The sequence below is a fragment of the Gallus gallus genome, chromosome 3 (genome assembly GCF_016699485.2).
Source record: "Gallus gallus isolate bGalGal1 chromosome 3, bGalGal1.mat.broiler.GRCg7b, whole genome shotgun sequence".
Taxonomy (NCBI): domain Eukaryota; kingdom Metazoa; phylum Chordata; class Aves; order Galliformes; family Phasianidae; genus Gallus; species Gallus gallus.
The window spans coordinates 16,072,850-16,091,867 of NC_052534.1; the positions used below are offsets into that span (position 1 = coordinate 16,072,850).

General features: G+C 51.1%; 1 protein-coding gene across 12 annotated transcripts in view; it reads left to right on the forward strand.

Annotated features, from left to right (window-relative positions):
* Nucleotides 1-19,006, forward strand: part of SLC8A1 (solute carrier family 8 member A1) — a 117,516-nt gene extending 98,510 nt beyond the window's left edge. For 2 of the 12 annotated variants that reach the window (XM_015283436.4, XM_015283437.4), the window contains exons 3-11: nucleotides 2,804-2,910; nucleotides 5,174-5,194; nucleotides 5,863-5,880; nucleotides 5,990-6,004; nucleotides 6,330-6,398; nucleotides 7,189-7,319; nucleotides 8,044-8,143; nucleotides 10,150-10,425; nucleotides 12,021-19,006. In XM_015283436.4, coding sequence (XP_015138922.2) covers nucleotides 2,804-2,910; nucleotides 5,174-5,194; nucleotides 5,863-5,880; nucleotides 5,990-6,004; nucleotides 6,330-6,398; nucleotides 7,189-7,319; nucleotides 8,044-8,143; nucleotides 10,150-10,425; nucleotides 12,021-12,397 — 1,114 coding nt within the window. In that variant the 3' untranslated portion in view covers nucleotides 12,398-19,006. Of the gene's footprint in view, nucleotides 1-2,803; nucleotides 2,911-3,192; nucleotides 3,297-5,173; nucleotides 5,195-5,862; nucleotides 5,881-5,989; nucleotides 6,005-6,329; nucleotides 6,399-7,188; nucleotides 7,320-8,043; nucleotides 8,144-10,149; nucleotides 10,426-12,020 lie in introns of all 12 variants that reach the window. The other 10 variants (NM_001398209.1, XM_046938494.1, XM_046938492.1 and 7 more) reach the window with 10 other exon arrangements.
* The last annotated feature ends 12 nt before the right edge of the window (nucleotides 19,007-19,018 follow it).

A 19,018-nucleotide genomic window follows, 5' to 3' on the forward strand; every position in this document is an offset into this window, starting at 1 on the left:
GTGTTGTGCTGTGATGAAAGCCATCTTTCTCCATGCTGAGCCTGAGCAGACAGCCAGACATGCGTGCTGGACCTGACACATCTCTGCTCCTGGACGTCTGGTCCTGTCAAGGAGGACGAGTGCTCTGGGGGCCATCCCCCAGCACGTCCTGCCTGCATCTCTCTGGAGCCGATTGCTGATGCTCTGCTGTGTTCAACACTTGTCTGAGTCATGAGAGGGGCTCGTGCCATTTCATGTCACTGAATGATACCGTTTGGATTGGGAGTGGCAGGATTTTTGCAAGCACATGGAGGATTTGCCCAGTGACTGTGCAGATATTCAGGTTCAAAATGAATGTAAGTTCCAGGCAAGCTGCTGCCAGGCACTCCTGACCCCACAAGAGAGACAAGTCTGGCAGGGATAGTTGAGGTGGGAGTCCCAGCTCCTTGCACCCGTGCTGCTGCCATGGTCTGATGCAGCCTTGGTCAAAAAAATACTTGCAGAGAACTATTCCTCTGCTGCCCTCCATCTGGCTCCTGCCAGCCTGTGCTAACTCATCATGCATGGACCTGTCCCTGCTCCTGTATGAGATTGCTCATAGAGTACTTACCCTTCTGGGGCATTGCCAACCAAGAGGTTGGTACTGAAGCTCTCCATGAGCTCCAGTGACCAAGGGTTGTGTGGGGTGGCTGTGTTGGAAGAGCTCAGCAATTTGACAGAAAGAGCGTGATTTGAAAAGAAAGCTGTTATCCTGGTGGAGAGCACAGGGCTTGGAGCAAGGGTGGGGATGTTGTGTCCATGAAGACGTAATCCTTCTGGGAGAGAAGAGCTGGAGCTGCAGTTCTGCAAGATTTGTTTCATTCTTTGATTGCTGGTACATGGAAATGAGCTGAAAATCGTTCCCTCAGAGATTGCCTTGGCTACGGGCTGAGGGACGAGCAATTTTTGGTACAGAAATGCAGACACTTGACTGGTTTCTCCTTGGCAACATTTTGCCCAACTTTTTGTTGGTGTGAGCACCGAGGGGGATGCTGAGCCCCGATGGCTTCCATGGGTTTTGGCAATGCTAAGAGGAGGCACCAAGCACATTTCCCCAACGTTTGATCTATCTTCCTTGGACACAGTGATGTTTCACGGCACCAGCTCCCCTGCAGTAACCACAAATGGCTGGGCTGATGCAAGTGCTTTCTTTTACCGGCAGAGAATGCATCGCTGGTCACATTGATCCTCCAGTGCACTCAGTTGGAGCATAACGCTGGGTAAGGCAATAACTCCTCTCCTGCTGAGGACTCAGGACTTCAGCTGGGGCACAGTGGAGGGGGTTTCAGGGTGCTCTGCAGAATCCAGGAGGCAAAATGCAGTGCAGTGGAGATGAGCCGTGCTTTAAGACTAATCTGTGTTATTTCCACGTAGCTGTTTCTCAAGCAGATGTGGTCTTGAACATCATCAGAAGGAAAGTCTTTTCTCTGGGATTGCAGTATCATCCCAGGGACAAGTCTGCCTCAGCAATTTTTTGCTGATTGGAAATGCATCCAGTGAGCAGACTTGCTGTTTGTTCCTCCTGGCCTGGTGCAGCAAAAAGGAGCAGTGCACGTGTCTGCCCGACACAGAGCGCTTGCTCGCACCCTGGCAATACCAGCCAGAAGACTTCATTGCAGCAGCACCTACTGGCAATGGCAGTTTCAGCCCAGAGGCTCCATATTCAAATCCTGCTGGTGCTGGGTCTGAGCATCTGGAGCAGCTTTGCTTTCTTCTTCCAGGTTTCTTCTCGTGAGAGAGAATAATTTTGCAGGGCTCAGAAATGCCGCATGTGGGAAGGCAGAGCACACCCCTAGGAAGCTTACAGCTTCATAGCTCTGCTGCCCTCAGCATTGCTGAAGACAGCTTTTTTAATTAACTTTCCTGAGAAGGGCTTTGTTTCATATGTGAGGGAAGGTGCAGAATGCATTTTAATGGGAGTTGCCAGGAGAATTATTGATTTGGCGAGTAATGTTTCTGAAATAGTGCCATTCTGTTAATTCTGTCAGGTCCTCTGATAGCTTGGCTGAGAGCATTAGGTTTTTAATACGCAATAATGTCCCCTAACTCATCAATGCAGAGCAAGATCAGCGGCATGCTCGGTAACCATTTTTTCCTACGTACAAAAACCGTTGCAGCGATAATTACAAACAGAACAAATTATTACGGATATTCATTCTAAGATCCCATTACCCCATACTGTGCCGCATTGTTACACTTTTCACAGCCATCGCTTGCTCTTGAGTAAATGGTTTCATTATAAGCATGAAGGGCAAACTTAATACACTTCTGACTCACGGCGAACGGCACAAGAAATCATCCTGGCTGTTCCTCCGAGTGCTTGGCAGCGTTTGCTCTGAAAGAGAGTAAAACGTCACCTCTGCTGCCAAACACCTGTCAGCCGGGCAGAGGGGCTCTGCCTAGGAGGATGCAGCAGATGGAACCGCCGCTTCCCCTTTGAACTCGTCCACCGAAGCCCACAGAGCCCGCATGGAACAGCCGAGGGTCCTGCTGCGGGTTTGCTGTGCCGGGGCTGGTTAAGTGGGAGCAAGCCATCGAGGGGCTGCTTTGCACCTAGAGTTTTTGGAGGCACCCCGACCCCGTGGACCTCCCTGCTCGTCCCCTTGGCCTCCCAGCCCCTGCCTTTTGCTTTCGGCTGCGCTGCCCCTCCGGCTGTGCTACCAAACCCACTGTTTTCTCTCCACAGCCGCCTTTTCCTGGCCTTTCCACCCTCCTCCTCTCCCCGTCTCCCTCCTCCCTCTTCCCCCCTTACTCTTGAATCTCTATTTCTTCTTCTCTGTTCCAGCAAAACGATATCAATCAAGGTGATAGATGATGAGGAGTATGAGAAAAACAAGACCTTCTACCTAGAGATCGGGGAGCCCCGGCTGGTGGAGATGAGTGAGAAGAAAGGTGGGGGACGTGCTCCGGGGCTGAGCCCAGCCTGTGTGTCCCTGTCTGGCTCACTCATGCCTAGCACCTGCAACACCGAGCTCACATCCGCGGCGCCTGCGGAAAAGGGCAGGAGCGGCGCCCCCAGAAAGCCCCGGGGATGCTTCTGCCCTTCCCCGCCTGCCCCATCGGGATGTGCAGCCGCTTCCCTCCCTCCCCAACCATCTCGGCACCACGGCGGACGTGAACTGCATGCGCGTGCGACGCCAATCATGTGTTTGCCTTTGTCTTGTGTTCCCACAGGAAATTCATTACCCTTAGAATACTTGACCGTGAGGAGTATGAGAAAGAGTGCAGTTTCTTCCTTGTGCTTGGGGACCCGGTGTGGCTACGACGAGGAGTGAAAGGTGTGAGAGTAACACCAGACCAGCTCTCGAGACGCTGCCGTCCGCTTTTCTCTGTGTCTCCCTACTCTCACACTCCTTTCTCCTCGCACTCTGGCGCCCGGCCGTTTTGCCCTCCTTCCTTCGAAGCTTGGCCCCTGCAGCTTTTTACTCTGTTTTCTTTTCTCTTTTGTTTTCGGGGAGGACTCTGTCTCGCTGGCGAGGGCTCCCCCCGGTACCCAGGCGGGGGACCCCGCCACCCCGCCACTGCAGCTTCATTCAGTTCAGTAGAAAATCCAGCCTCCAGAAGCAAGCGACACTGCCTCGTTTTTATCAGAAGATAAAGTAGTCTTCGCTTGAAGTAAAATGCATGGCCACAGCAGTCGTTTCAGTCTTTTTTTACGCTGGCACTAGGGCCTGAAAATAGCTCAGGATCACGGCACAAGCAGGTAATGCCGTAAGATGCAATCAATCCAGGAGAAATCAAGTTACGCTCAAATAAAGTTTCATGGCTCTGCACTGGATAATGGCTCCTCATAGGAATAATAAAAACAATTTCCTCTTTCATTACATAAAATAAAAACATTTCTCAACCAACTGCAAACCTTCCCAAAAAGACGTGGCTCGCTTCGTTTTCCAAGCTTTCTTTTTTCTTTCTTTTTTTCCCTCCCAAGAAATTAACCAAAAATTAATGTCAAGGATAATCCTCCGCGCTATTGGTTGCCAAGCAAGAAGCAGTTTTAGAGCTACTTAAGATAATTAGTTGCCCTACAACAGTCCCTTATGAAAGCCTTTGTAACAAATTGGCAGCAATGGTTGGCTTGCCTGTCTCTGGTTTCTGGGACGGAAGCTCTCCCTGCAGCAGCCATGGGGCTGGCATATACTACTCTTCAGGACAGAGGGCGTCCCCAGCAGTCCCCATGCTGAGCAGGGAGGTGCCGCTCTATTTCAGCCTAGTATCTAGCAGTGATGCTGCATTCCCCTTCCAAACAGGTGCCATGCAGGTCAGCTGTGCCGTCCCCTCTGTCAGGTTTCCTGCTGGTTTTTGTGGCTAGCTGCATTATGTGAAATGCTAGGAGGAGCCAGGCTACAAAAAAATCAGAGTTTCTCACCCTCGTGGTCACAAATTGAGGGTAGCTGAGAGATGTTCAGTTTTGCAAACTAGCTAGCTGAAAGGCAAGCCAGGATTTAAAGGGATGATATCTGCTGCTTCGGCCATGCTGTGGTGGGTTTTTTTCTTGAGCCAGATTTTGTGCTTGGTTTTACAAGGGGCAGCAAGATGGGGTGAGCAGTGCTCACAGCCTGCAGACCAGGACACCGCCGGGCCACGTAGCCACACTGCGGTCTGTGCCTTGGGAGCCAGAGACCCACTACGCACCAAGGGAGAGCTTTTTTCCTTCATTTCCAAAACCTCAAATGTTGAGTAAGCAGATCCCTGAGCCAAACTTTGCCCCAGACTTTTCTCCTCTCGTTCCATACGTCAGAAGCACAGCTGCCAGCAGTAGATCTTGCTCCCCATTAAGCAGCTGGAGGAGGTCAAAGCCATTACCCACTGCACATGGGCCACGTTGTGTCCTCCTCCAAGGCAAAACTGCCCCCGAGACCAATGGAAGATCTTGCACATACGATTCAAAGGGGAAAAATGAATTTTGGGAGTGTGCGTTTTATCTCATAACCACCCCATGTCTGCAGTCATTTTTATTTTAAACCCACAGTCCCATGAAACGTTTCCCTTCCTTTATTTTTAGTGCATCTCTCTCAGTACTAATGGTATCCTGCAGTTTTACAGATCTGAAAGCTCTGCCCTGGGATCTGGAATTTTTTCTGTGAATATTCCTTTTGATTTCATTATTCATTTACTTTTCTTCTTCTGTGTTTGTCTCTGTCTGTCTCCTTCACAGCGCTGTTGTTGAATGAGCTTGGTAAGCGCGCATTCCTTTTTCTTTCCCATTTTTCCAGTTTGTCTGCATATTTTTGGAAGACGATTGATTTTGTTTGACATTTTTCCTTGCTCACAACATTCTCTTCTAGGGCGGTCAGCACTATTTAAGTAAGCTCAGGTATCTGAAGCCCTATCAGCCCTCGGAATAGAGCCCAAAAGTCATTATTGTTAATGAGCGGTAACCCATCATGGCAAAGAGCGTTTTCTGGGAGTGGAGTAGTAACAGCCATAGCAAACCTGCCAACAGCCCTGGGTCACAAAGCTGCACCATGCAGATTAGCCCATAGCCTCCTATGCTGACATGGCAAAAATAGAGTGGGCTGGTGACTTAGGGACAGCAGAATTGGCCAACCCAACTGGAAGAGGTGATGACTCCTGTTTGGAAAACAGGGAGGGAAATGAAGCACCCCAGGGCCCCTGGTGGGCTATTTTAGGTGCCAGGGAGTGACAGACGCATTTGGGCAGGGTGTCCCCATGCCATCCCCAGGCTAGAAGTAAGGGATCAGCCCCCATCCCCACATGGGGCAGGTGAGGACCTCCATGTCACTGTAGGCTGCATAGGGCTGCTGTGATGATGCTAATCCTCTCTTTCTCTCTTTCTCTCTCTTTCTCTCTCTTTCTCTCTCTCTCATTTTTGGTTTTGTCTAGGTGGCTTCACAATCACAGGTATGGATTTCTGCTTTCCCCCTGTCCCTTCCCCCTCCCCTCCTAATGGCTGTATGCTCATCCTGCTCTTTCCTCTTCGTTTCCTCTTTGCTTTTGTTCCGCCCTGGAGGGAAACTCTGGAAGGGTAAGCAGGCGGTGAGGCCACCCTCGCTCACACCGTGTCCCTTCGTAGCACACCCAGCCTGCTACGCATGCGGCCCTCAGCAAGACATGATGTCTGGGGAAAAGCCCAGCAGGCCGCAGAGCAGCCCCTCAGGAGCACTGTCAGTGATCCCTGAGGCTATTGTAAGGCTCTGGCCGTGAGCAGCTTTCTGCAGGCAGTGGGGCAGCTGGGTGGGAGCCACGCTAACTCTGTGTGCAGTAGGATGTAGAGTTTACTAACAGCACAACATGGGTGTGCACGGGGCAGGCGGTGCCTCCGACTGATCTCCTGTTGGTCGCTCCGATAGGCAAACCTGTCTTCAGGAAGGTACAGGCTAGAGAGCGTCCTCTTCCTTGCACCGTGGTCACCATCCGAGGTACCCAGGGGTCTAACACAGACTGATTGGTGTGTTTGTTTACTGACCCAGGCAGATTAACCCATTTCTTCAGCAAACCCAGTCCCCCTTGGGCCCTGATGGCTTTCTGATCATCCCCAGGGTGGGCTGGCAGAGAGCGACGTGGGGGTCTGCACAGGGATGGTGACAAAACGTCCCTTGCCTTGAGATTGCAAAGACATCAGTGAAGGTGCAGAGCAGCTCCATAGCTCTTGCAGCCCTGCCACTGCCAGCTCTCTCGGATCTAAGACCAGTCCATGCCCTTGGGGATGGCTCCTCACAGTGCTAGCCCAGCTCTTCCCTCCAACCCCATGCTCTGCAGCTGCCCGGCTGTTCTCCCTCAAGGTCGAGCCCTGCTCAGGAGGGTCTCATGCCCATCTCAGGCCTGGGGCTGCAGGTGGCTCTGTCTGGTTGCAGTGGGGTGATGGAAATGTGCTAACCACAGACCTGGAGAGCTGGGAATCATAGCAGCTTTGGTGGCGATCTGTTCCCCCAAGCAACCCTGTAGGAGAGGTAGCAGTCACCAGGCAATACGCAATTCCTCCACCCTAAGGGTGAATTCAACTCTTCCTGAGGTTGGACAAGTTGCAAACCAATTTTCCTAGCATTTCCCAGCAAAACTGCCTTGTCTGTCGCTCCGTGACCTCCTTCTTCTTGCCTGCTCTGTCGCTCATGCTCCCCCCAAAGGCTTCCTGACCACCAGCTGATGGGAAGCAAGCTCCAGGGAATGGCCGGCCGGGCCTGGCTCACAGGCGGGCTCTTTGCTTTACAGAGGAGAACGAAGAGAAGCAGCCACTGACCAGCAAGGAGGAGGAAGAACGTAGAATCGCAGAGATGGGGCGCCCTGTCCTGGGGGAGCACACCAAGCTTGAAGTCATCATTGAGGAATCCTATGAGTTCAAGGTACCGCTCCCATCTCACGCCCACATCCTTCATCTCCTCTGGCTTTGGGGTTTGCGCAGCATTGGCAAACACATGCTAATGTCATCGCAGCAAAGCAGGGCAGCTCCTGACATCACAAGGGCTCAGACAGCAGTCTGCGATTGCTGTTATACAAGCAGGCTGTTTTCAAATATAACCTTGCTATCACAGCCACGCTTTACACTCTATTTACATTCATTCTTGAGTGGTCCCTGGTCGTGGGACCCCCATGGCAAAGGGCTGATAGCCTAAAGGCAAGCAGCCGTTGTGGCTCTGTGGTGAAGCCTTCCCAGGAGCATCTCCTGCCTTCCCCAGCAGCACTGAACTTCTTCTGAGCAGCACACAGAGGCAGTGTCTTACTCAAGTCCCAGTTATTTACAGTTCTTTGAAGAAGCCCAGTAAAAAAACACCTCCCAAGGTGTTACGAACAACACAAGCTGCAGCATCTCACCGCTATTTGCTGTTAAACCTCCACTCAGACCACTCAAACTCCCACTGTGAGCGGGTTCAAAAGGTCTTTATGAGTGGCACCAAGGGGAGTTGCTGACACTTACATTTGCTTTTGCTGCAGGGGCACTTGACCTGAACTTAGCATCTGCTAAGCTTTATCCATAAGCACACAGCTGTAAGCACCAGTTCTGGTGGGTTTAATCCAGCATCTCCAGTCTGATGGCCCTAATTCTCTCTTCTGCATCTCCACCTGCAGAACACGGTGGACAAGCTCATTAAGAAGACAAACCTGGCCTTGGTGGTTGGCACAAACAGCTGGAGAGAGCAGTTTATTGAGGCTATTACCGTCAGCGCGGGTGAGTTTGGTCTGCGGCTCCAGGTGAATTACAGTCATCCTCGCTCACGTCTCAGATTGGCTGTAGCAGTAATATGGATCATAGCGGAGCAAGAGGAGGCAAAACAGTTGGCAGAGTTATTTACAGTGTCTGCATAAATAAGGCAGCTGATTAAACCCTTTTGTGAGATTACCTTGTCCGGTGCATGGGAAACCTCCTGCAGTATTTGCAGTGCCCAGCAGAGAAACACCTTGGCTGCTACCGTATGGCAGAAGGGAAAAGTGATTTCAGTGAGAGAGCTTTGGGGTGCAAACGCTGTGTTTAAATTCAGAGTTGCACAGATGGTGCTGGTAGGAAGTGGCACTGCTCCCTGCCCCTGGTGCTCCCTGCAGTGGGGGCTGTGCAAGGGCCAGGGTAACAGGCCTTGAAGACAGCCTCTGCATCCCCCTCTGATGCCCAAAAATTTGCCACTGATCCCCTGCATCCAGGTCAGCAATGCTCCTCCAGCCAGCTGTGTTAATGGCTCTGCAGCCCAGTACTTCTCCCAGTTCTGTGGAAGGTAGATGCTGCTTCAACAGCTGGAGACATTATAACTCACTGGCTGGATGTTACAGCCCAGCCTGGGTTCTGTGTCTGCAAGCATTAAGGCAAAATCAACCAGCTTAGATTAAATCACAGCAGAAGGCAATCTGAGCCCACCTGGATAATTTGGCTTTGAAAAGGAAGGGGGAACGCTCACATTTCCTACCTCGAGCTCTACTATGCAGGGCAAACTCTGCCCAGCACAGATTAATTAAAAGTGATGGCTGTACCATTTACCCTTTGCATCTGAAAATGAGGACAGGACATCGTGCAGCAGCTATCCCCTCAAATTGCCATCCCTCTTTTTGTAGTGTAGTTATTCTTAGAGCCTCCAGCCAAGAGCCTCCTATTATTTCAGATACAGAATGAACATATCATGCAAGACAATCCTCGCTGCAGGTTTCATAGCTAATATGGTTAAAATAATCTATGCCAGAATCAATTATTTAATTGCATCCCATATTAAAGCAAAGATAATCACTGGTACTCGGATCTCATCTCTGTGACGCATGTAAAGGCTGCAGTTATGTGAAAGCCCCACCACTGTCGTGCCTTGAATATACAGCTACCATCAGTGCTAACAGAATGATTAATAGACATTTAATAAGCGTGGCATAATTTAGTGGAAATGACCCATCCCTTGCATCTGGGAAAGAGAAGTTTGTCCCCACGTCTTTGCTAGGATTTAGCTCCTCAAGCAAAATCATCCTGGCATTGGTGAGCTTATTCCTGACCGTGTCACTGCCCGGCCCTGCTCTGCGTTTCGATTCACCTCAGCAGGATCTGGCCAGCAATTCAAAAGAGAGCCATTATTCCTGCTTAACAAAATGACAGACAGATGTGGATGAGCATTATGACAGTAGCACTCATGTTCATTTTTCAGTCTGTTTTATCATCTCCCTAAAGATCTAGATCCACAGTAGTCTTGCTGCCAAGTAGCTTGGGAAAAGGATTAAAATACCTGCTGCAAAATTACAGCATCAGCGCAGCACAGTGTATGCTGCCAGTAGCAGCTTTTGTGCAACACGCAAAAAAAGGCAGGCATAAGCTTCCCAGGCTGAAAAAATGTTCCTTATATCCACCACAGTGCATGAGAATAGGTTATTTATCAGCCAAAATAATAACACCGTGCTCCTGATTAGCTACTGCTTCTGCCATTGTGAGTGCAGAGCTTTAAAGCCAACCAACACCTGATTTTCCATCAGGTTATTCTGGAGAAACCAAGTCTACATGCTGGTCTTGATCTGCAGAAGTGCTTTGAAACCAAACCATATGTGTGCAGTGTTGCCCCCCAGCAGGGTGCTGAGTAGGACTTTTCCCAGACTGGTCATTGCCTTATTTAGCATTCCCCAATAGCTCCTTTGTCACGGTATGTGGGGTTAATTGACACCGACAAACCAGTCTTCCCCCTGCATGGGTGAGTCTAACCAGGTCTTTCTCTCCAGGGGAAGACGACGATGACGATGAATGTGGGGAGGAGAAGCTGCCCTCCTGCTTTGACTACGTGATGCACTTTCTGACCGTCTTCTGGAAGGTCCTTTTTGCCTTCGTACCCCCGACAGACTACTGGAACGGCTGGGCCTGCTTCGTTGTCTCCATCCTCATGATTGGCATCCTGACAGCATTCATTGGTGACCTGGCGTCCCACTTCGGCTGCACCATCGGCTTGAAGGACTCCGTCACTGCAGTCGTGTTTGTGGCGCTGGGGACATCAGTGCCAGGTAAGGACAACAGCTGAGTTTGTTGGAAAGGTCCATCTCTGCCCAGTCTGGTCCAGGGTTTGGGTTGGGAAAGCCAGCGAGGTCCTCAGCTGTGTTCTGCAGGACTCAGTGAGAGGCAATTGGACGTGTACATGAGATTTGTTTTTCAGACTGTGAAGCCTCTATTTCTTTGGACAGCCTCCAAAGCATTGGTGGGAAATCAGTCTTATTAAAATGCTGCCATACTGCGCTTCCTTTTTGAATGTCTACTCCTTTGACATTGTCACCCAGGTGAAGGAGGTGCTTGCTTGTACTCAGGGTGCTCTGTGCAGCACAGGCATTTCTGCATGAGATTCAGATTGATCAAGATGAGGCTACTGAGCCAAGGGGAGCTGCTAGAAATGCCTTATGTAAAACCTCTAGAAGGCCTTGTCCCCACACATGTTCAGAGACATGTCTATGATCACTTGATCAGGTCATCCAGCTTCAGAAGACAGCACAGACTAAGGACTGACCCAGGAGATAAAAAAGATGAGTTTCCATTGCCGTATACCGCTGTGCTGACCAGGCACAGTCTGTTTCCTGGAGAATGGGCTCTAACTCACCCTGACCATCTCCTGCTTCAGTCTCACCAGACCCAGACTTCCAGTGATCAACACTCAGGTGCTCAGGGATCTTGAAACTGACCTAACACTATCAAAGCCCAAAAGGGAATCAAAAGAACCAAAAGGGAGAGCAGATTTGGGCAAGGCAAGGAAAGAAGCATTTTATAGTCTTCTGGCACTAGTGCTAGGTGTGAGTTTTGCAGGGCTGTCTCATAGCCTCAACATACAAAATCTCCCCTTCTGTTTTTGTTGACAAAAGTTGGCATTTCAGGAAACAAGAGAAAGCGAGAAATTCTTTTTGGGATATATTTGGCTTCTTGTTTGAACTAGCAGATGCTCACAGATGGCGCAGTGTTAGCTGGGCTCCTGGGTTTGCATGTAGAACCAGCACTTCCCTATGGCACATCACGCTGGTCAGCTGGACACGAAGTCTGCAGTGTAAGAGGCCAGTCAAGTTTATTGCAGATCTTTTGCTGTTGAAGCTGGTAAAACAGCTGGGCAAGTGTGCGCACATCTGCATGGCTTTCTCTCCTTGTTAAAGGGGTGAAATATGTGCTCTTGAGTATCAGACTCTGCGCAAAGCACTGGAATTTAGTGAAAGAAAAGGCACTGGAGAGAAATCATGAAAGCAAACACAGAAATGCAAATACAAACTTCAGCAGATCTGATGGATGGAGACAAACCACTGTGGCTCCCACAAAGCTTTTCCAACCAAGTCAACCAATCAGTGGATGTGGGCCAGAGGCCGATACACGGTGGTACTGGGAAGGGCTGCCTTAGCTTGAAGGACCATGGGGCATCTGGGGGTCATACTGGGGGTGCCCCATATTTCTGGACTTTGAGATTTCCTTCCTGGGAATTTCTGGACCCTGACTGTCCTTCCTCGAGAACGCTTGTAGACAGGTCTGTATCCTTAACCAATGCTTTTTGGCATCTGTCCCCGAGATGCCCTCCACCAGCCCTCCCTACTTGTCTGTTTCCTGAGGGTTTCTCTCCACCTTCCCTTTGCAGACACGTTTGCCAGTAAGGTGGCAGCCACGCAGGACCAGTACGCAGATGCCTCCATCGGGAACGTCACCGGGAGCAATGCCGTGAACGTTTTCTTGGGCATCGGAGTGGCTTGGTCCATCGCGGCCATCTACCACGCGGCACATGGACAGTCCTTTGAAGTCTCACCTGGCACTCTGGCCTTCTCCGTCACTCTCTTCACCATTTTTGCTTTTATCAGTGTGGGCGTGCTGCTCTATCGGAGGAGACCCGAAATCGGAGGTGAGCTAGGCGGGCCGCGGACTTCCAAGCTGCTCACATCCTCACTCTTTATCCTCCTCTGGCTCTTGTACATATTCTTCTCATCTCTGGAAGCCTACTGCCACATAAAAGGCTTCTAAAGGAACAATCGGAGATAGTAAATATATGTATATCTATATGTATCTATATAGAGCAATATATAGGTATAGATATAGATATAACGCTGTGTATAATGAACAGAGAAAGAATAAAAGAGATTTGCCATGTTCACACACCTGCTGATGGAAAGCGGCTTTGGAGCGTCCTTTGAACTAGGCAGGACCCCAAAGTCGGCTGGACCCCTCCTCGGGGGTCCCTTCTTTGCAACTCTACCAGTGAGAGCAGCCGGCAGTCCCTGAGCCCTTTCCTATCGCTCCCACTGACTCCGGGAGGATGGATGCGAAGGCAACTGGGCGAGTCGGCACAGGGAAGGCCGAGTGGCTGGCTAGAAGTGGAGCCAGTGGGCAAGGAAAGGAGAGCAAGGGTCCCGACCTCCGACCATCCTCCGTCTGCCTTCGCCTCTTGGGAACGTCTCTTCCGGCCCTATTGGAAAGAAGCGAGAGACCAGACTGAAGACAAGGGGAAACTGGGAGCCTTCTAAGGATAGAACACAACCATTTCCATCATTTGATTTTTTTTTCTTTCATTTTGATGTGTGTACAATTAGCATTCCTCCCTTTCTCCCCGCTCCATTTTCCCCTTTCCCCCTGTTCTCCGTGCTTTGGGGACGCAGCCACATGTCTGGTGTCCTGAGCTGAGGTCCCACCTCATCCCTCCCTGGGCATGCTGTCATGGTACTAGTAACATTTGCATGAACGAAACGACCCCTATCTGTATATAACATCCTATAGCGATAGTCCTTCCAGCCGTGTGGGTTGAGCATTGCTGATACAAGTGTTTTCTTTTCACCTGGTTTTATTTATTATAGTTAGTTGAGTTTCTCCCATAGGTTTGGGGTTTTTTGTTGTTGTTGTTCTTCGGTTGTTTGTTTCCTCTTCACAGGGAGTGACAGGAGGGAAAGCTTTCCCCACTCCCTGCTCCGTGCATGTGTCCCCAAGAAGCAATAACAGCCACGCGGACATAGGTTTTCTGTGTTCTTGGAGGCCAACTGGCAGCCCTCGTTTCAGGACCTGTCCTTGGGGCTGCTCCTTCCCCACAGCCATTTGGAGGCAGAATAATTCAGCACAAGGGCTGTAAGGAGTTCTCCTCGTGTGCCACGTCGGGGCGCAGCCCTGGCACAGTGGTGAGGGGGTGGTGAGCAGGGTAGCAGGGAGGAGGCAGAGCAAGGGATGTGTCCGGCACCAAGCGAGCATGTCCCTTCTGAAACCAATGGAAGGGGCACAACAGGGCCACTTCAGGATGCCTACAGTGTCTGAGGGATGTCCCCTACCCGTGCTTCCCACCAGCCATACCAGTGGCCCAGACAGGCAATCCCCAGCATGCGCATCCACCGGTGAGCTCCTCCGACCTGGCTGGAACGCACCTCTGCACCATTACCCTTGGGCTGGGGTGTCTGTATCCATTGTGAACAATCTGCAGGAACTTCGATGAACCTCTTGTAAGAGTTTCTCCAGGAGTCTGAAGATATTTTTCCTTGTCAATTCTCTTCTCAGTTTTGAGGGGTTATTGTGGTTTTCCTTTTGGCTTTTCGTTTGTTTTAAGGGGAGAATTGAACACAGATGCAGGTTGTTCAGGTGTGTGATTACCTTTATGTACAATGACTTCATTTTCATTTGTTTGCCTTCGTTGATTTTTCATTGTGTGTATTGCCCACCACTATAGGCAGTGAGTCCACTAATTGTGATGATCCTTATCAATGGTACACAATGCACAGACAAATAAAGTTTGCAATGATTCCTCATGGACCCAGTAGTGCTCCTGCATATTCTCTATGGAGAACCCTCCCCTTCCCCCTTGTTGTCTCCCTGTACGTGGCACCCACCTCTTATTTCTTCATCGCTTTGCCTTCGTTGTGTTTCTGCTGCCAACAAGGGCACCAGGGCCCCCACATGCCCGCTCCTGCCCCGTGGGAGAGGATCGAACGCTGTCACCGAGCCTGGCCCTCTCCCAAGGCTGCTTTGTGCCACCCGATCTGCCCGCGAGCACTCAGCACCCCCCAGGACGAGCACAGGTCGAGCATCAGCATCACTAAGCCAAGCGCAGTCGCTCACATCCACGTGCTTTCCCCGGGCACTGAACAGTCTGAGCGGAGCAGCTCTCCTGACCCAGTAATTACATCTACTGAAAGGTGATGCTGGTGTTTCACTCTCATCATCCTTCACTTCTCCGCAATGAACTGCACTCACTGAAGTAATTAGCAAGTCAAATGGGACTTGTGCAGCAGCCTGCTTTAACAGGCAGTAAATAACTTTTCTGCTCAAAGAGCCTTCCAGCGGGGATGATGGAGCACTGCTTGCTTAGGACACGGCCTAAATCACACAGTTAACGCCAGCCTTGTTTATGCTATTACTCTCCGCCAGCCGCATGCTTTTGGCACCCGTAACGAGCTCGTGCAAAACACGATGCCTCTTTGCCCAGCAAACCGCACTCCTCGAGACACACGGGCTCCGGATGCCCCCAGTTTTGGGGTTGATTTTCTCCCTGTGTTCATCACTTCCTACAAGGACAAGAGGGCAGGGGAGGGCTGGAGACCCTTTCCGATAGACACGTGCCTCAACTATGCCAAGCAACTGGATGTGGTCTGTGAATTCAGTGTGCTATTTATTTCTGCTGCGTGCCAGGAGGAGAGGACTGGAGCATGTGTGTTATTGTTAGGGTTATTTTTAAACGCTTGGGTATGAAGCGAGAGCGGCGGTACTGGGGGTTATGTATGTGCCTAGGGAGGAGGACTGAACACCTTACCAGCCCAAAAGTGCCGGTGTGCCAGAGGCAGAAAGAAGAGGGAAGGCTTCGTGCTGGAGGGAATAATTCTGGGAGAAGTCTCTGCAGGATTTTTCCATAGGCTTTGGCACCTGCGCCCATCCCGGGCAGCACATTTGCAGAGTGCCAGGAGCCTCCCCAGCCTCGCAAGATGCCCAACCACACACGCACACTCAGCTGCAGGAAAGCCTGTTTATCTTGTAAAAACTTGACTTGTGCAGGAAAGCATCCAGAGGCCTCTGTATTCCTGCAAAATGCGCCGAGGGACAATAAATACGGCCAGATTCCTCACCTTTTAAGGACTTGAGACTTCCCTCTTTTGGAAGCGGAGGTGCCAAGCTCGTCGCCAGCGCTGGCATGAAGGGATGGGAACGCTGCCGACGCAGGCACTGCCGGCTGGATGTCCAGCACGGGGACAGGGGCAGCACCACGGTGTCCCCCCACTGCTGGAAACCCCCTTGAGCGGCTGCCAAAGCACGTGTCCCCAACCCGAATGCTGTGACTGTGAGCTGGATGCACCTGATGGCTGGGATGCAGTTACAGCGATGCCCCCCAGCATCTTGGGCGCGAGGCCAGGCAAGCGATGGCCACCGTGCATGTTTCCAGGTGGCAGAGGAGAAGGCGGGCACACTGAACCCTTCCTGCTCGCTTTTACCGCCCCTCGCTCATGGGGTGTTGGAAGTTCCAGTGTTTCTGCTGAATTTCCATGTCATCGAGGCCCACGGATGCTGTCGTTCCCCCCTCCTAAGCACGTCAGAGCAAACTGAACACTGTAACTGGGCGCTCGAGGTCCACTTCACCTCTTTCAGCTCAAAAAAGCTCCTGTTCTCAGCACTAAATGTACTAAAAATCACCCACTTGCTCCACATAACAGTGGGCAGAGCTCAATTAAGGCCCAGTCCTGCTGCGTGGTGATAACACGAGGCTGTTCAAAGCAGGTAGGAGACAACGTCCTTGCTGGGAGACCTCCAGATGCAGCAACTGCTGGTACTGACCCACCCTTAGAGCTCCTGGACCCTCACAGGACATGCGGGACACTCACAGGCCTCTCCCTTGGCCTCTCTGTGGAGGCTGGATTTATTTCCTCTGTTTGATGCCCAACTCAGAGCCTGTCCCAGGCCGGTCTGGGGGTGAAACCAGCTTTCACAGGCTGCTGGCTCTGTGGTGGTCTGGTCTTGCTGAGCAGTGAGAGCTGCCCTGAGCAAAAAGACAAGCCAGCACCTCCCATATCCTCACCTACCTGTTCCACGTGGCTTCCCTCCTCTTCCCAAGTCAATGTGTATTTGTTCCCCAATGGCCACCCTCCTCACAAGGCTCCTCCAGCTCCTGCTCTGCACAGAGCACTAAGCCCATGGTGCCCCATGGCAGGAGGCTGGGCTCTGCTGAAAACCCAGCTCTTCAGGCTGCCCGAGAAGGCCGCAGCTCAGCAGCGTGGCCATATGGGACTCATTATGGATGGAGAGAAGACAGCAGGGAGCCCTCCTCCGAGCTCCAGCCTGATGCTGGGACGAGCAGCCAGACGGTGGTGAAGCCACCTCAGGAACAGAGCTCTTGCAGCCTCATTGGAGGCTTCCATCAGCGAGGCAGAACCCCAGTGGGGCAGGAGGGAGAGCCCAGCAGCACTGCTCAGCCCTCCGAGCCCCGGTGGGCGCACCACGCTTGGCAGCCCCCACCTCAAGCCTCCCCATCTCTTCTCTGGCGCGGTTCCTTGTCAGCTCACACAATGCAGCTACACTATTTGAAAAGCCATACTATTTGTTGGTACGACTCTTTTCGGACTGTCGATTTATATATATTTGTTGATAAAAGAGGTCATCTTGGGAGACGCTCGTAGTCTACTGGGGAATGATCACCCAGTGCTGTATATTCTGTACATGCTGTATAAACAAAGCAAAGTATTTAAGCCTAAATGTTTGCGGGGAGAGGGGAGGCCAGCACCGGGCAACCTGGCATCCCCTGGGGTGAGTGTGGACACGGGGACGGGACCCGGCCCAATAACGGGGCAGTGCACCCGCAGATGCGAGGCCACATCCGAAGCCATGGTGACGCCACACATCCCGTCCCACCAGAGCCCGACCGTCCCACGCACGGTCACTGAGCCTGCCCCGTCCTTTCCGTGTCGTTCGAAACCATCGGGGACAGTCGTGGCAGCCTCGAGACGTTGTGCTGAGCTCATCTATTTTTATATCTGTGGTGTTCCCCAGTTCATAGAGAGTAGTGAACAAGTACCCCTATAGCTGAAAGTGACATGTTCAAAATAAACGTACGACTGCAGAAATTGTTTGTAATAATAATTTATTTGAAATATTCTGCCAAAGATAGCTCTCTTAATGGTCTGTAAGCGTCGTTTCTCTCTCTTTGCTCTGAATGTCATTGTGAAAGCACCTTTCTCCCTGCTCTCTTCGGAAGATTTGCTTTTGTTTTGGTATGTTTAAGGGCAACAAAAAAGGCCCATGTTTTGGTTTTGGTTTTGTTTTTAAGCAGAGCGGCATGGTGAGGAGCAGAGGGACGCAGGGGGGCTCAGGGGGATGCAGGATGGCTTCTCATCGCTCGGGTGATGGATGGGACACAGCAAAGGGGAGGAGATGTGGGCACGCGCCCCCTCCCCAGGTGTGAGCGCCCATGGGATGAGCTGGGCCTCCCAAAGCCACCCCCGAGGGATCACGCCCATATGGCCCTGCAGCCCCACCTGCAATGCCTCACGTCAGGGCCGGGTCTGGTGGGTGTGGGTTTAACCAGGGGTGAAGCTGCCCAGATCCATCCGCTCCGAAATTAGAGATTTCTTTATTTTTCATGCTGGGAAAAAAACAAAACAAAACAAGAGTCTCATTTCCCTTCCTCATAGTTTTCGCTTGAAAGAGCTTTTTAATGCTAGAAAAACACCTCCCGTCATCATTTGTGATCCTTCCACCCGTTGCACCAGGAGCCCATCCCTATCCGTACCCATCAGACCCCACCTTGCCGGAGATGCGTATGGCAGAGGGGTTGGGTTGGATGGGTCGCCGGGTCGGGTAGTTCGTGTTTTGCTTCTGAGCAGAGTCATGAACCTTCTTAATGGTAAAAAGGCAGAGGAACGGATCGGTGACAAAGAAAGGGGTCGGGAACGGCTCCTCATGCACCTGTGATGGAGAGGAGGCGGCGGTGTGGGGCGCAGGGGGTGAGGCGGGGATGTGGGGTGCGTGGGATGGAGCCCCCGGCAGTGTCTGCAGCCACGGCGTCACGGGGACGGGCGGCAGCTGGGAGAAGAACTGGGTTTCTGAGCACTGTGCATTTTGTTAATTAGGAAATTCAAATAGTTTTATTTTTTACCAAAAAAAGAAAAAAAAAAAAAAAAGCCAACGAACAGATAAATCTTTATTCCGGTAAAGACAACTGTTGACTTGAGATATATATATATATATATAAATATATATATATAAAGCATATATATATATATGTTATTTGGATGGTTTATATGCTACATAACATGGAAGCGTTGCGAGGTGTGTCGCCCCGATGTACAAAATAAATGACTTTTCCCTGCATGCTGCCTGGGTATGTTGTGACTTGAATTAAGAACTGCCTTATGCAGAGGTTGTATGTTACCCGCCCGGGGAATGGCCTGGCACTGTCCATCACATCCCACGTGTATTGGTGCTGTGTTGTGTCCGGTTCCGACGAGCTGTCCGTCATCCGTGTGCTTCGTGGGAGAGCTTTATCTTGTTAAGCCGTGCTCTGTAAACCTCTCATTGCCTGAAGTAGCCCAGAGTTGTACAAATCAGTGTCTTCAGCCGTTTTCCTAATTTTATCACATTTCCTAACACGAAATATAGATGTTTGTAAATTCTTCATTCATTTTGTCT